The sequence below is a fragment of the Centropristis striata genome, chromosome 2 (genome assembly GCF_030273125.1).
Source record: "Centropristis striata isolate RG_2023a ecotype Rhode Island chromosome 2, C.striata_1.0, whole genome shotgun sequence".
NCBI lineage: Eukaryota > Metazoa > Chordata > Actinopteri > Perciformes > Serranidae > Centropristis > Centropristis striata.
In genome coordinates this window covers 26,628,656-26,644,513 of record NC_081518.1, presented here as the reverse complement: position 1 = coordinate 26,644,513, position 15,858 = coordinate 26,628,656, and the positions used below count along the sequence as shown (strand labels likewise).

Sequence of the window (15,858 nt, the reverse complement as noted above, 5' to 3'; positions counted from 1 at the left end):
TTCCTGTAAGTCACTTTGGATAAAAGCGTCTGCTAAATGACTAAATGTAAATATCACATTTCAGATCCATCCCTCAGCTTTGTGACTGAATCTAAAAAAAATCTGTTTGACTCAAAAATCCACATCTCTGTTGCAATCAAAACACAGAAACACAAATGGGAACGAATCAATAAATCCTTAATTACCTTTAAGCCACCTGGCACACTTCCTTTCCAAGTCCCACCTAATATTGAAGTTTGTTCTCGCGTCCAACAACACGTATTAGGAGTTTTCAGTAAATGTGTTCCTGCTATGTACGGCTGACAGAGTTAAGGTGGAGCTTAGCTAAATTTGGGCAGAATGAGAATGGAGTTCAACTGGCTCGACCAGAGACGTGAAAGAAGCATGACTAAAGTAGCACGTTAGGATTATGGCTTTGTGAAACTGATAAGAATAATACCTTGAGTGACGTAGCTCCACAATCAAAATGCCTCGCAGGGTTTCTTTTGTGTTGCTTTGCGTTTGTGTTTACTTTGTGTTACCATCTGTTAACAGAGAAAGTATAAAACAATCAACCAGAACACAACTTTAATGACTGAAGTTTTTATTTATTGAAAGAGCAAAAGATTATATTCTGAGGAATGACAGTTCTGCCTCTTGTCCAAATAGCTTTTATAGAAAAACATTTGTGGTCCTTTCTTGCCAGAAAGTGCTCATGATCCTTTATAAGTCACATGATATTAACTCAGCAAGACCACTTCTTTCTTTAAGACAAGTTTTTCCCTTTTCTGGTCAAATTTCTACCAAATATTAAGACTATTTTACAGCAGCTCCACACTCACATTAGCATCTATCACAATTAATGTTTGGTCAGAAAACAAACAGAGTTAATCTGGGGAGCCTAGGAGAGGAAAAGGTCCCTGGAGTTTGGTCAGATGAGGAGAAGGAAGGCCTTCTGGTGCTTTGGACCTTCTCTCAGGCAGTTTGAAACAGAAGGCAGCCTGCTGACTCCTTATACGTCATGTCAAAGCGGCTGGAGACTTCAAACCTGATAATTATTGCCCATTTTTCACATTGAGCATTTTCTCCTGTGAAAGAAAAACAAAGAGTCAGTAAAAAAAAAAAAAAGCTTGCATGAATGAAATCATCCCTGAACTGACACAGTCGACATACACAGCTGCACCATTAAACAGCTTACTTTGATCATGGTCTCCAGCTTGATGGCATCAGCAGCGAACTTGCGGATGCCGTCAGACAGTTTCTCCACGGCCATGCGGTCCTCGTTGTGCTGCCAGCGGAAATCCTTCTCGTCCAGGTGGATCTTCTCCAGATCACAGGCCTTGGCTGCAAAAACAAACCGGCAGGGTCAAGGTGGAAATAAGTGCATACAGCTCTTAGTGTTTTATATATTGCTGAAAAAAAAGAAAAATCTTCAAGAAGAGCAGATCAGTTTACAGATTTTCACCTTGAAATTTTCTTTAGAAAAGTCCGTCCACACAGAATCATTTGGGAAAATAATGAAATCATGATTGTAATTTTTAGACCAAGTTTCTTATGTTCTGCTATCTTCTTTGTTATTTCGGTCCTACTCTCCACCATTGTTTACATAAAAAGACCCTTCTTTCAAAATTAATTGTATGATTTTCTGAAAAGAAAAAAAAAGTGAAGAAAAAATGGTTTGAACTATGTAAGTTTCTAAACAAATAAAATAAAAAACATTGTTTAACTAGTCTTTGTGCTGCAAATAGCATTTTTGAAAACAGGGCTAATATTAAAAATACTTTTCATTTGTGCAGTATTTAATAAATCGTCCATCGTGAGGTTTCACTGTGAACATCTTCATTTGCCAATTGGGTAGAAATCGCCCAAAAAGGTAAGAGATTTTTTATTTAAAAAAATGTGTAACTTCAACACCATAAGTTTAACTGGTTAAGTCTGCATGTCTACATGGTTTTAACATGTAGCTGCTGATGTGTCATCTGATAGATTCTGTGAGTTTTTATGTTTGGTGATGACGGGGAACATCTGAAAACCGCCCTTCAGAATCAACGCTATAATCCCTCCTGATGCAGAAATGACAGCGAGTACACAAAAGCCGCTATTGTTATTGTTCCCCAATGTCATCAAAATATGCATTCATCATTGTATAACTTGATGACAAAACACTAAACCAGACTGCAATCATCTGTTAATAATGTAGTCAAGTTTCTTCCCTTTTTAGTTCACTGCATGTGCACGAAAATAAAACTGACAGAGATAATGATGATAGCAGTGTTTTGCATGAAGACAGCTTTTGGATTACAGCTCAGTACCGTTCTCCACTTTGAGCAGCTCCTTGATGGTGCTGTGGTCCTCGCTGAGCTCAGCCAGCAGCCCAGGGGAGATGGTGAGCAGGTCACAGCCCGCCAGCGCCTTCACCTGCCCCGTGTTCCTGAAGGAGGCGCCCATCACCACGGTGCTGTAGCCAAACTTCTTGTAGTAGTTGTAAATCTTGGTCACACTCAACACACCTAGGAAATGAGAAGTGAAAAATGTAAAACCCAAATGCAATAAATGTTAAACATGCCAGCATCTGCAGGGCCAGGCTTAACTCGCAGTTTCACTAATCAAAGTCCAAACAGAAATACGTTTTTTGCAAACATACTATTTTAAAAATCAATGGTTCCTCCTTTTGATTTTGTTAAATAAGTTTGTGACCAGATTTGATGTTTTTGAAACTATTTGCCTAAATTTTTCAAAGTAAAAACAGAGTGTCGCTACAAACAATGTTATGTTATTCAAGGTTAAATTCTGAGTGCATGTTTTATACCCCCTTAAATAAAAGGATTTTTCGATAATTGTAAGAGAGTTTTCAGGGGCTTTAAGCTCATTCTGTTTATTACGGAGATCATATTAAAAAAAAGTCATCAATTTCAAACCCATCAAAATAAATGAGCCTCCCTTTATTTTTTTTAGGTTGAATAAAACCTGCAAAGAATGTTTTACATATTCTCCATGTAAAAGCAATAAATGGGACATTGAAACCTTTTAAGTAGCTTTACAATGCCTGCATTAAATGTTAAGCAATACCTGTCCTTTTCACTATACAGTTAGATATACTTTAATGGGTTTTCTACACAATTCTACGTTTGTTCAGGTGCAAAGCTTAATTCCTGAGCCTTCTCCAGTTAGGTCAATTGCTGTGTGAGGAAAGGAGCACTGAAGAGAGTGAGCGAACAAATTTTATGTTAGAGCTGCTTGTGTCCATATAGCTTTTTTCTTATAGCGTTTCTCCCGAGAGTCTGCATCTTTTAAAAAATGTTTCATTTTAAAAACAAAATTAGTTTCCAACAATAGTTGGCATGTCTTTCAGAGTGCCCTGACATTTTCGTGCAGCCACTACTTCGTGCTCATAGAAAGCGCTGCTGTTCTCAGTCACTTTTTTACAGGTAACATCTTTGACGTGGCGCTGATATTCAACTTATTGTTGTCTCCGTCAGTTCGTGTCATGCACACATATCTTCCTTGCACTGCTTTTTCTCTCTATGCTTCACTGTTACACCCAGTTTCATAAAGTGGGGTCAGCAGTTTTTCTGTCATCCTGATGACAGATGGAAACAAAACCAAGCCAAAAACAACCTCCTTGGCAGAGGGAAAATAATAAAAAGGGAACGAGACAATGCTTCTCCATTTTACAGTGGTGGTTAGTGTAGTGATATGTTGTCAAGGTCATTTTTATGATCAATTATTCCGCCAGAGAAAAACATATCAGCATGCCCTATGGTGAGATAACAGCATTCGTGGCACAATACCATCATGATCTGCACTATTTGTCATTTATGAAATCCTTCGCCTCTGGTTAATTGATCATGCAAGTGCCACAGCCGGCATCAAATTCAAAGCCTTGCCTCTTGTCTACAAAATAGCAACAGGGACAGCCCCTTCTTATCTGAACTCCTTTGTTCAGGTCCACAAACCCTCCTGTCCACTATGCTCTTCCAGTGAAAGACGTCTGGCTCCTCTGCCGCTGAAGGCCTCTGCGTCTCAAACCAGACTCTTCTCCTCTGTAGTGCCCCGGTGGTGGAACAAACTTCCAAACTCTTGATCTACACCGACGACTACAACAAGTATCGCACTGACTGCTCTTGCGACCTAAAAGCACTTGTGTTCTAATGGACTCGAACTTAACCCACGGCACTTACTCTTGCTATGTTTCTTGACTTCATCATTGCTTGTGTTGTATTAACTCTCATTTGCACGTCGCTTTGGAAAAAAGCGTCCGCTAAATGACACTGTAGAATTGGAAAACGGCTGCACAGACTTCTTCCCTTTTGTACACACCTCATCAGATCTCTCCACAGCTTCTCAGCTTAGAAAAACTCCAAGAGTTTTGGAAGGGTGGAAGGGTGGCTGACACTATAAAGTCCCACATCTCTATCAAAAAATTCCCACCGATCCTCCTCTGGTATCTAAAGGTGGTTACAAGGGTACACATGAAAACAACTTTATGAGTCATCTTTTCCACGAGACAAAAGCCCCTCGAGCACAGCAGTTACATTAACAGTAGAGACACACCTAATAATGCGTCGCCTTTGTGTGGTTTTCAACAGAATGACGAAATGATCTGCTGTCAAAAGCATTAGTTTAAACTTAAAGTGTTCTTGTTTATATGTTCAAGATGACTCTTTACTATTTGCTATTTAATTTTAACCCCAAATATATGCCCTACACTTAGATTGTTTTGTAATAGATTTAAACATGTTTGATTGTTTTGCATTTGTTTATGATTTTAATTATTATGTATTGGATTCTTCTTATTCAAATGTTTTTAGGGTGTGGTACCAATAATTGTTACTATGACTGCCTTCTTGTATCAAGATCCATCCAAGTGAATGGAACATTACAACTGAGAAATAAGAAAAATAGAACAACTTGCCAAACACTTGACCGACCTGCTTAACATAAATACAGTGGTAATTATTACTGCAAATGTTAGTTCAAAATAAGTTGTGCATTATTGTGCATTGAAGAAAAACTTTTGTTTTGTCCATAAAAGTAAATTCAACCTAAACAAACATCTGCTACAGTTGGGCTGCACCTGCAATGCTGCACTACTCAGCTACAAGTTTCCCCTTAGCTGCAGCGCTCTGCTGTGATTATATTGAAAACAATGCACAGTTTAAAACCTGCATCCTTCACTTTACATACCTTCCCATTTAGCGAGACAGTACGTCGGTTATGTAACTTATCTGGAAACTAAAAGATGTTCTGCGGGTTTAGGTTATTTCTGTATTGAGGCCTCACAAACATGATCAAAACATTTTCTTCCCTAATCAAACCTGCAGTTATTACAGCTATATTTGCTCGTCTGCATTCTTCTTCAATCTTTGAGTTCTTTGCTGCACTTGTTCTCGTGTTATAGCCACCAACTATCCACCGTCAGCAGAATATTGTGATCAGGGGCAGGAATGTGTCACGTTTTTTGGGCAAATTTTGGAGCCACTCATAAAAAATGAGTGCTGGGAGTGTTCAAACTCATTTTACAGGTACACATCAACAGTAAAATTGACTTGTCGTTGTCTAAAAGCGAGGACCTATACTTATCACATGAATGCATATAACATTACAGAAATAATGTGTTTTCAATGCCTTAAATACCAAATATTAATTCTAAAGTGGCGCAATGCCACAAGTTTATGAACTCAGCAAGTGTTTTCTACCCTTGCAAGTAGGAAAAAGTTTTATTATATTTTCAAGACTTTGTATGAGCCTTGCACTGAGGATGATGTCTGTTACCTGGGTCTTCATGCGGCTCGTAGCTTTTGCGGTCTGTGTTCTCCTTGTACCAGTCGAAGATGCGTCCAACGAAGGGGGATATGAGCGTGACATTTGCTTCTGCACAAGCCACAGCCTGAGCAAAAGAGAACAGCAGGGTCATGTTGCAGTGGACACCGTGCTTCTCCTCGAGCTCCCTGATCGAAAAAAACACCAACAAAAAGCATTTCATTTTAAAAAATGCATCACAAGCAGTAATATGTCCAGATGTAAACATGTATTCTTTTCCCTCTGCTTCCCATTTCAACCAGAACCTCCTTAAAAATGGAAAAACAAGGCACAGAATAGAATATGAGACACCAGTGTATTTTCTGTAAGAGAAATGTTAGTGTTATTATTTATGAGGCAGTCCAGTTAACAGAAATACAGACTGTAACTGTAAGGCAGATTTGCAGGTTTTACAATGACATTTAGAAGACAGGGGCTTCACTCAGAAATCCATGTGCTTGGTCACGTTATGCGTTTTGTTTCAGTTATGTGCCTGAATTCTTGGAAACGATGACTCGACGGCTCTCCATCATCTGTCACATTCTCTAACATGTGTCTAATGTCTGCACCACATCCACCTGTGTCAGAAATGTCTGGTCATAAAGCTGTCTCCTTGCAACCACCTGTATGGAATATTTTGACTGTCACAATGATTACTTCATTTCTAAAAGCTACTGAGTAACTTTTTAAAAGGAAAATGTGATTTCTTTTTTTTTTAGTAAGCCTTGTGCAGGACAACTGTTAAGGGGCCAACACCCCAAATTTTCAAACAAAACTAATTAAAATACTGCCTTTAGTCCATACCTGTGTCACACTGCAGGACTAGATTGACTTATTCCTGTATATATGCACTGGTGCCTGAAACTGAAAATTACATGAATTATTGTTTTTACTGCACCATCATTTGTCTTTCACTGCACTTCCGCCCAGACCTCACCAAAATTACAGCAAAGTACAGTGAAACTACTATTGTCTACAACAGAAAAGGAACAATGATTTGTTTTTTAATGTTAAAAACGTAAAATTTGTCGAAGTGAAAATTAACAGGGTAAATTTATAATAATGACTGGATTGAAATGGCAAATGTTTCCTCTCCTGTACTCCATAGACACTATTTTAATCAGAGGAACCAGAGGGGAACTTTTTAAGTTTAGTATACTCTAAGGCCAAAATATAGAATTTTTCGTTTTCTTCAATTTGTCAACACTGCAGTTCAAAAGAAGCCCTGAAATAAAGTTGTAGTCTTTTCACATGAAAATGGCTTTAGTTTGTCAATAACAGTGTTTATGCATACTTGCATGAATCAAGAACGGATGTTTTTAAAGTGTGTGTGTGGGTGTGTGGGTGTGTGTGTGTGTGTGTGTGTGTGTGTGTCTTTAAAGATCTCGAAGCCCAACCCACATCATAAATAGCTAAAATCGACAAACTGAGAGAGACATAATAATTGTAGACGAGCATAGCGAACATTTCAGTCTCACCTGCCAGCCTGGATTCCCTCCCATGTGGATGACAGCTTGATAAGCACTCGCTCCTTGCTGATGCCGGCCTCCTCATACAGAGCGATGAGCCTCAGGGCCTTGGCAACCATTTCATCTTTATCGAAAGAGAGTCTGTCGGATGAGGAGAAACAACACAGACATTTAAACATTTATCAGCACTTGATCCTGAGACATGTTTGTTTCAACTTATTTAAGACTAGTTTTAATCATTCATTGCGGTGGTGTTGGTTCAGCAGGTAGAGCAGGTTGCTCAGTGTGTTTGATCCCGGCCTCCTCCTGTCCACGCATCCTTCAGCCAGAGACTGAACCCAACTTCTCCTGATCTTAAATTTCCTTTCACAAACAGCACCATGTATCTTGTTGTGTGCACCTACCTGGCATCAACCTCAGTAGAGACTCGGCCTGGGACCTTCTTCAGGATCTCTAGCCCAAAACTCACAAACAGCTTATCCATGGTGTTGGCCACCTGCTCGTCTTCAGATCTAAACAGAGAAAGAAACATTATAAAGCTAGTTGACTTAATGTCCATTTAATAAAAAACTAAAAAAATCTTAAAGCCACAATCCTTCAACTTATGCACATTCAAATTATTTATTTGAATCAATCTGGTTTAAGTTGTTTGACTTTGGTACTTAACCGGTAGTCACACATCCAATTTAAATGGATAAATTATATACATTTCGTCAAAATCAAGTGTGGAGACAATCTCCAAACACCAAATACAGTTTTTAATTATTAACCTTACCCCATCAGTCCAAGAATTAAAGTAAACAGCATAAATGAGTACATCATCTCTTAAACCTTCAAATTCAGGGATTCCCTTTTTTCAATTAAGACATACAGGGAGTTCCTATATGATGTAATGTTTCTGTAATTCTCCCATTCAGCTACCAATGATATATGGTGATACTGAACAGGGAAATATGATTTTTGTCAAAAATGGTTAAAGGCCATGTTGCAAAGATGAGTACACCCTCCTGAAAGTTACAAAATAACACTTCATAAAATGTATTTTTTGGTGGCTGTAAAGAGCAGCTAATCCCCAGATGATTCTGTTGAACCTTCTGTGTAATTGGTTGGTAATTAAAGGGGTATTTAAGACAATGAATTACTCCCAGACTCAAGGCAGACAACAATGGCACTACAGGGTAAATACTTGTCGGGGAGACTTTTGAAAAATTATTTTATTGCACAGAAGAGGATCAAAGTATTAAAAAAAGTGATTAAAGAAGGATCCCCAGTTGTCTCTTTACACTTTTATCTAATGATGAGCAAGTAAGAGCTCAGAGCTGGCAAAAGCTGTTGAAAGCCAATTTGAGTGACTGTTTCCTCTCAGACAGTAAGACGCACCGCATAGAGAAGTGGAATTCACAGTTGTCACTGCTGAAGCCAAAGCACAAGAAAGCCTGTTTAGCCTCTTCCCAAGGAGTTTTAGGACTCTATACTCTGATCTAAGGAGACCAAAATCAACCTGATGGCATTTAAAAAGCATGATGTTGTAAGGAGGAGGAATGCATTGAGAATTGCAGTCCCCTTAGTGAAGAATGATAATGTAAAGTAAATATATAGTAATGTATGAGTGCTGAAAGTGTAGGGCAACGGACTAATCGCGTTTCATTAAATTAATATATATACCCATTTTGAAATTCGGCATGAGAAAAGTATGATGGAAACACCAGAATTTGATAAAACTTACCCTCACTTGAGGGAGTTTTATTTATTTTATAAATAGTTTATGCACTAAACAAGAACTTATTTGGAAAAACGCTTCAATCTCCTCACATTTTCTCTTGTGAGTGTCCAAAGTTGTACAATTAGCAACCTCTTTTTTTTGATACATTTATGCAGCTTTGTTTGTTCGCTCTAAACCAGTTGATGGAAACGTCTCTAACTTGTATTTTCTTTAATGCAACAATTTCGCTTCGACTTTAATGGAAAGACGGACTGACCGCGTCAACAATTTCCAGATGTACTGCAAAATCTTTTATAATGACCCTAAACTATTCTCCCAGGGCCACTCCTGCAGGGGTAAAGGTGCGGCAGTGACCAAGTATGTGACCTATGTATGCATGTCATGAACTAGAAAATAATGGAGGAAAATAATGGAGGACATATACTGGACATATACTGCATATTTATGGTCGCTAGTCAACAAAAAAAATTTCGGTACACCTACATTTTTGTGGATGGCGAGAGCTGAAATTATTTTTTTTAACTTTGGCTTTGTGACAGTGATGAGTGGCAGCATTTTACCCATTTAACCACAACAGAGGAGGGGGTGGACAAATACATCAAAGAACAGTCTCGTGCAGTTCATTTCTGTTGGCAAAATTGTGTTTTTTGCATGCTTTATGTTTTTTGCATGCTATATGTTTTTTGCATGCTATATGTTAAGAGGGTTTCTAGTTTCCATAGCAGATGCTTTGTGAGGGGTATTTTTGAGTCATTTGTTGAGCTCACCACATTGTCTGTGACTGTAACTTGCTCACCAACAGTCAGCTTAATTATTTTCTCTCTTTATTGTGACAGCTTCCAGAGCATGTTGCCACTTGCTTGGCTGTGAGAAACCTAATGTAATTTGATTATGCCATTACCAGAATAAATGGCTGCTTGGCACAATTATCACACAGAGCGAGAAAGAGCGCCTGCTCCAGAAATTAGGGAACTTTGCCAACACCTTGCACAAAGAACTGTGTACTATGCAACATCTGCAAAACCACATAAAATGTTCCCTTTCGTTAGAAAAGGACTTCAAGGCTGTTAATATACAAATTTGACTTGTTCTGTAATGCAACAGCTATACAACAAAAGAATAATTTAATTTTAGTTTGTTTGGTTTAGGTCTCATTTGTGTGCGACATCTTACCCTCCTTTGGCGATGCCGAATTTAATGGCCTGATCCAACAAGTGCTGGTAGGCCGGCATCTTGGCAGCAGCCAGAATAAGAGATGGGTTCGTGGTGGCATCCTGAGGCTTGTACTCGTCAATGGCTGTAGGATGGAAAGAAAAAGGATAGTTAAAAGTTCACATACTGTACATGCACTCAAAATGAGACATTCACAAGCCCAGGAAAGAATCAAAGTAGACGTCCTAATTCTTTAAAATGCATTTCTTTTTGTCATTCAGTAAATGACTTCCTTATTTTCTGCAGTTGTAGACAATGAGGTTAGCGATCTGTCAAGAACAACATTAAATTCAGTCCATCATGATACAGAAATATGTCTCACTTATGTTTTATATCAACATTAAAACACTAGTCAATCCATCTTATTTATTTTTAACAATATTCTAATAATGTACAATTCCAAAAAGGGTCAAGGGCAAAAGGTGGCATTTAAAATGTATTTCAACTCAACTGTTTCCCTTAAATGGTATAGGTGTGTTTTTATAATTAGCTTTCATGAATACATCACTGGCTGTAAGTATATCCTCGTTTTTATATGGACAAGATGTTTACTCTAGATTACACCTCTGCTGTCAGAAAGGAAATGTCTCCACCTTCTGTACAGAAATAATGCTGCACTAAAAAAAACAACCTATTCAGAGACCGACGAAGCAGATGGATTAAGTGTTTTGCACAACCTTCAGGAGGACAAAAGCTTAATTGGGGCAGTGATTAATGATTTTAAAAGTTTTTGTATCTTACCCAAAATTGATTATATGCTGCTAGAAATTCTTACACTTCCAGACGTGGTAAAAAGGAAGTCAATAACTTCTGATGCAGCAACTTAAGAATCTTTAAATTGATAGAAAAAACCCTGCAGTAAATCTGCAGTAAAAAGTCACAAGGATTTATTCTATAACATACAGAACTCTACTTTAAAAAAAATCCTGTTGTTGTTTAAAAGGACTAAACTGCAGATTTTAATTTGACATGCATGAGCAGCCTTTCCATAGAGGTTTCATGTTAGCATTTGATTGTTGCTGCGGAGTCCAGTCGTTGCTGCCAGCTCTTCAGCCCAAGAACAAAGCGTGCCTCTGTTCTGGAGCCTGTTATCTCTCAACCCCCCTTCAAAAAAGAAAAAAAAATTGGATCCTTCTGCAGGTCAGTGGGTTTGGACTCAATACTCGTGATCAACAGTTCAAGAAGACTATACAGTTCAAGAAGTATTACAGAAATATTTTCAAAACAGGAAAAACAAGGTCTACCACCTCAGTGCATGGAAACTGTTTTGCAGATTTTTCATTATTGTAACAGTCATCCAGTGACTGGTGACATGTCAATACATGCCATCAACTGATCAAATATATAGCCTGACATCCTGGCAGAAAGCTTAAACACAACTTAAAGGTTGTAAATAATAAAACACTTTCTGTCCTAGATGGCAAGTTTTACAAATTGAAGTAAACCTATAATGCAGCATGAAAAAAAAGCTGATTTTTTTTCACATCTCTACAAATCATTCTGTAGGTACTGTGTTGTATGGCAATGCTAAAAAATACAATCACTAAATGAACTTAAACTTCACATTCCCAATAATCATAAATTTAAAAAAAATTCCATAATTCCATCACAGACAGATTACAGCCTAATCTGATATTAATATGCGACTCAGTGAACAGAATAGTAGTGAATAATTCTTCCTGTCAAAGGAAACCTTCTCTATACCATTAATAACCGTGCAGGCTAATTTAATTAGTTACTAAGTAGTAGCCTTGTGCAAAATTTCACAAGTGCCCCCTCGGCCCCCTCCATTGACCATAAAGAGACTCCTGAGCACCTTTTTTTCTCCACTTACATAAGGAGCAAGAACATGGTGTTACACCATGCTTACCAAGTTCTTGCATTTCCTATGTAAAACAGAAGTGAGGCTACTTGACATTAACATGGCACGCAGAGAAACCTTACAACATTCCCCATTTATTTTAAAACAAGAGCTTTTGTAAAAGAAAAGCCAATTGATGCATAAATCTTGAGTAACCAGTCTTCTTATCACCATCACAGACCTGTTCTTTTGAAATGAAAGTGCTGATAGAGGTATTCACTAAGGCACAACTAAGATGTTGCGATTACATTGTTTGATGGGCATTGTGTGAAGGACATTGTTTTGTAGAAAAAGTACTTTGACACTTTCTAGACTGTTGTAATCACACTGTTCAGTTTGTGGTGTTAAGTTGGATTAGACAAGCTGCAACTCAAAATTATTTTTTAATTGATTATTCATCTTTTTTATTAGAGTGTTTTTATTAAGTGAAATGGTGCCACAATAAATTTGGAAAACATTTTATTTCCTAAAGTCCAAGGTGACTTCTTCAAATTGTTTTATGTGCATTAGACTCCCATAATTCTACTGCTCGTATTTGCACTTTATTACAAGCTTGTCAGTCACCTGTTAAGAAGTTTTGGTTGCACCAACTAGTATGCAAGGTACTAAAAAATGGTTTAACATTTTGTCTGAACGGTCCAAAATGGAACAGTCCCAATGGATTATAATTATGTCATTTAATACAACAGACACTCAACAATTGAGCCAAGAAAGCCAAATATTGACATAACTTCAGACTAGATGAAATGTGTAAAAAAAGGCCTGTGGCCTGTCTGAGGCATTTTTGACTATGTCAAAGTGTGGAAACCGTAAAATGTGGTTTCTCTGAACCAAATCAAACATAGCTGGGTTATTATACGCCATCTTTTTGTGATAACTAAGGTACTTTCCCCCCCACTTCCATTCACTGCGCCCCCATGAAACCGTTTGGTGCTCGTCTACAGTAACACATTAAAAATAGTCATCACTCCTGCTGTGCATTGACAGCAACATCACCAGTCCAGCAGAGTCACGCCCGACCCTCACAACCCAGTTCTGTCATGTCATCCTGACTCTGCAAGCTCCGGATGGGGAACTATCTGGTTTGCATCACAGTGTAATTGTATTACTGCACACATTTCCTCATTCTGACCCATTGAGAAACACGACCTCTTTTACACTGTGGCAAGAAAGTGACAGACGAGGAAGCAAAGATCACTTTTTACACCTGTTTGAGTATTAGCTCAGCTCGCACAGCAGCGTATAAAGTAGTTTGGCCACTATATCATCTATATTCTCACCACGCACACATCAATATGTGTCAGTTGCAGCTAGTTTAATAACATATCATTTATGACGTTATGAGGATGCTAAATGTAAACAAATCCTTAACTGAATACGTGTTTATGTCATATTACTAAGCACGCGAAGCACAGCTAACGTAAAGTAGCTAAAGTTAGGTAACGGTAATAACAAGTAATCGGATTATCAGATTGTAAACTTTAGCAGCTACCAAAAACTAACGTAGATCATGTTAGGAGTTGGTTCGCTTGACAGTCAGCTAACTAACAATAGCCCGTAGTTTCTGGATGGAACGGGACTGATGCTAACGTTTGTGGCTAACACTTGACTCAACGGTCATTCACATTAAAGCGGGTCAGTTAGTTAGCATGCTAACCGAGCTAACGTTAGCAGTTGGAGCCAGCGGTTTCTTACCGTTAAAGTCTCCGGTGTCTGCCACCACCACGGTGTATTTCTTCAGCTGGTTGAGCGCTGACTCCATCTTTCGCCGTTTGTCTGGTGACTCTGAGGACATGATGAGCGGACACCGGGACCCTTTTATACACAGACAGCACGTGAGGGCAGGCGGAATGTCAGAGAGGCGGGAGCGCGCAACGCAAAACAGGGAAGCAGGTAGCGGGAGCGCGCTCCGGAGAGATCAAGGAAGCTCGAGTAGAAAAAGGAGAAGTTACTGTAAGTAAAAACAATGAACAGAAACAGTCAGAAATATGACTCATAAAGATATAATTGATCTCTTTTGACAAATGTATCTTTGTCACTCATAACTATATTATCTCCAGTTGTAGAAGAAGATGTTTTACTGAAGTGCAGAGGTGGAAGAAGTATAAGTAAGTCCTGCATTCAAACCTTATTTAAGCAAAAGTATAAAAGTATCAGCATCAAAATATGCTTAAAGTATCAAAAGTAAAAGTACTCATTTTACACTCAGATTGTCATATGTATTCCAAATATATTATTGAATTATAATTTTGGCTGCATTTATGTAAGTTGCATTTTACTGGGCTAATTTAAGTCTCTTATGTAACCTACTGTTATGTGCATAATTTTTAATTAACCACATTTTTGTTGTTAAATCTTAAACTGAAAAGTTCCGTACTTCAGTAGAATCTCACACTTGTACTTTACTTGAGTATCTCCATTTTATGTAACTTTATACTTCTACTCCACTACATTTATTTGACAGCTTTAGTTACTTTTCAGGTCAAGATTTAACAAGGAAAAACATGATACATTTAAAATGATTATGCATTTTCATGAATTAAACCACACAACAGTATATTAAGTAGTCAAAATGTGTACTTATACTCAAGTAAAGTTTTGAATGCAGAACTTTTACTTGTTGTGGAGTAATTTCACAGAAATGAAAAGTGTCATATGTCATATATTTAATTACACACAGAGTGCAGTCTGCTCAGCATATTAATCGTGTGCCTTTGCATTATGTGATTTTAATTGCTTGATTATTTAATAACTGTTCTGATGTACCTGTTCCTCGTTTTTGCCCTCCAGTATCAAATACTTTAACATGACTCTTACTTGCAATAATATGAGAACAATTTAATTTAAAAAATCATTAAATTTGCTTTGATTGCCTCGCTCGCCTTTCAGTGTATGCGCCTGTATTAAAAAACGATACTTCAACCCTCAGGCTTTAGATGCATAATGATACACTTTCTCCATTAACAACGTTGGAGGTCTGCTTCACTGACATATTACAATTTAACAATATCTCACAGGTGTCATTAGTAAAGAAGGCGTTGCTCATTACCTGAATGAATTCAAAACACTTCATAATGTTCTGTGTGAAAACCTTCCTGCTACAACAAACAATTTCCACCCTGAGGGCAAAAATAAACAAAGGACTACATCAGTGCAGTTTGAATAAATTAATATGTGATCTCTTCTCTGTTTCTATGTGTTTGTAGTTGTTGTTTATTTTCCCAGGATGTCAGGTTTGTTATGTTCAGGTCATGGAGGTTGAAGACTGGATTTATTCTGGGTTTTATTGTCTGTGGAACTGTTTGCTACTCTTACAGTATGAAATAAACAATACAAAACAATACTTTGGAAATCACACTGATTTCTCCTGTCTTTTAGTGTAGAATACTGTTTATTTAATAAAACAGCCAATTCCTATGAAATATCTGCAACACAGATTCATTGTATTCCTCCTATAATAATACTTTACTTGAGTATTTTCATTGACTTTTAACTTATTTTTCACTACATTTCAGAGGGAAATATTATACATCTTATGAATACAGATTTACATTAAGAATATAAATCAAATAATAAGTTATGATGTGTTATTATATTTAAGGCTTCCCACACACATACATACATACACATAGTGCATATACCCTATGTGTATGTATGTATGTGTGTGTGTGTGTGTGTGTGTGTGTGTGTGTGTATATATATATATATAAAATGTGTGTGTATATATATATATATATATATATATATATATTAATTAGACCACAGAAAAAGTAGCTGTTGCATTTCTAACAACGAATGGGGATCCAAATAAA

The 15,858-nt window shown here is 37.6% G+C and overlaps 1 protein-coding gene across 1 annotated transcript; it reads right to left on the bottom strand.

Moving 5' to 3' along the window:
• Positions 1-566: 566 nt before the first annotated feature.
• Positions 567-13,925, bottom strand: taldo1 (transaldolase 1). Its single transcript, XM_059358698.1, has 8 exons — positions 13,742-13,925; positions 10,147-10,270; positions 7,655-7,762; positions 7,260-7,391; positions 5,755-5,930; positions 2,292-2,489; positions 1,178-1,323; positions 567-1,067 (listed from the first exon to the last, which is right to left on the bottom strand). The coding sequence occupies exons 1-8, from the start codon at positions 13,839-13,841 to the stop codon at positions 1,035-1,037; spliced, it is 1,017 nt and encodes a 338-aa protein (XP_059214681.1). The 5' UTR covers positions 13,842-13,925; the 3' UTR covers positions 567-1,034.
• Between the last annotated feature and the right edge of the window lie 1,933 nt (positions 13,926-15,858).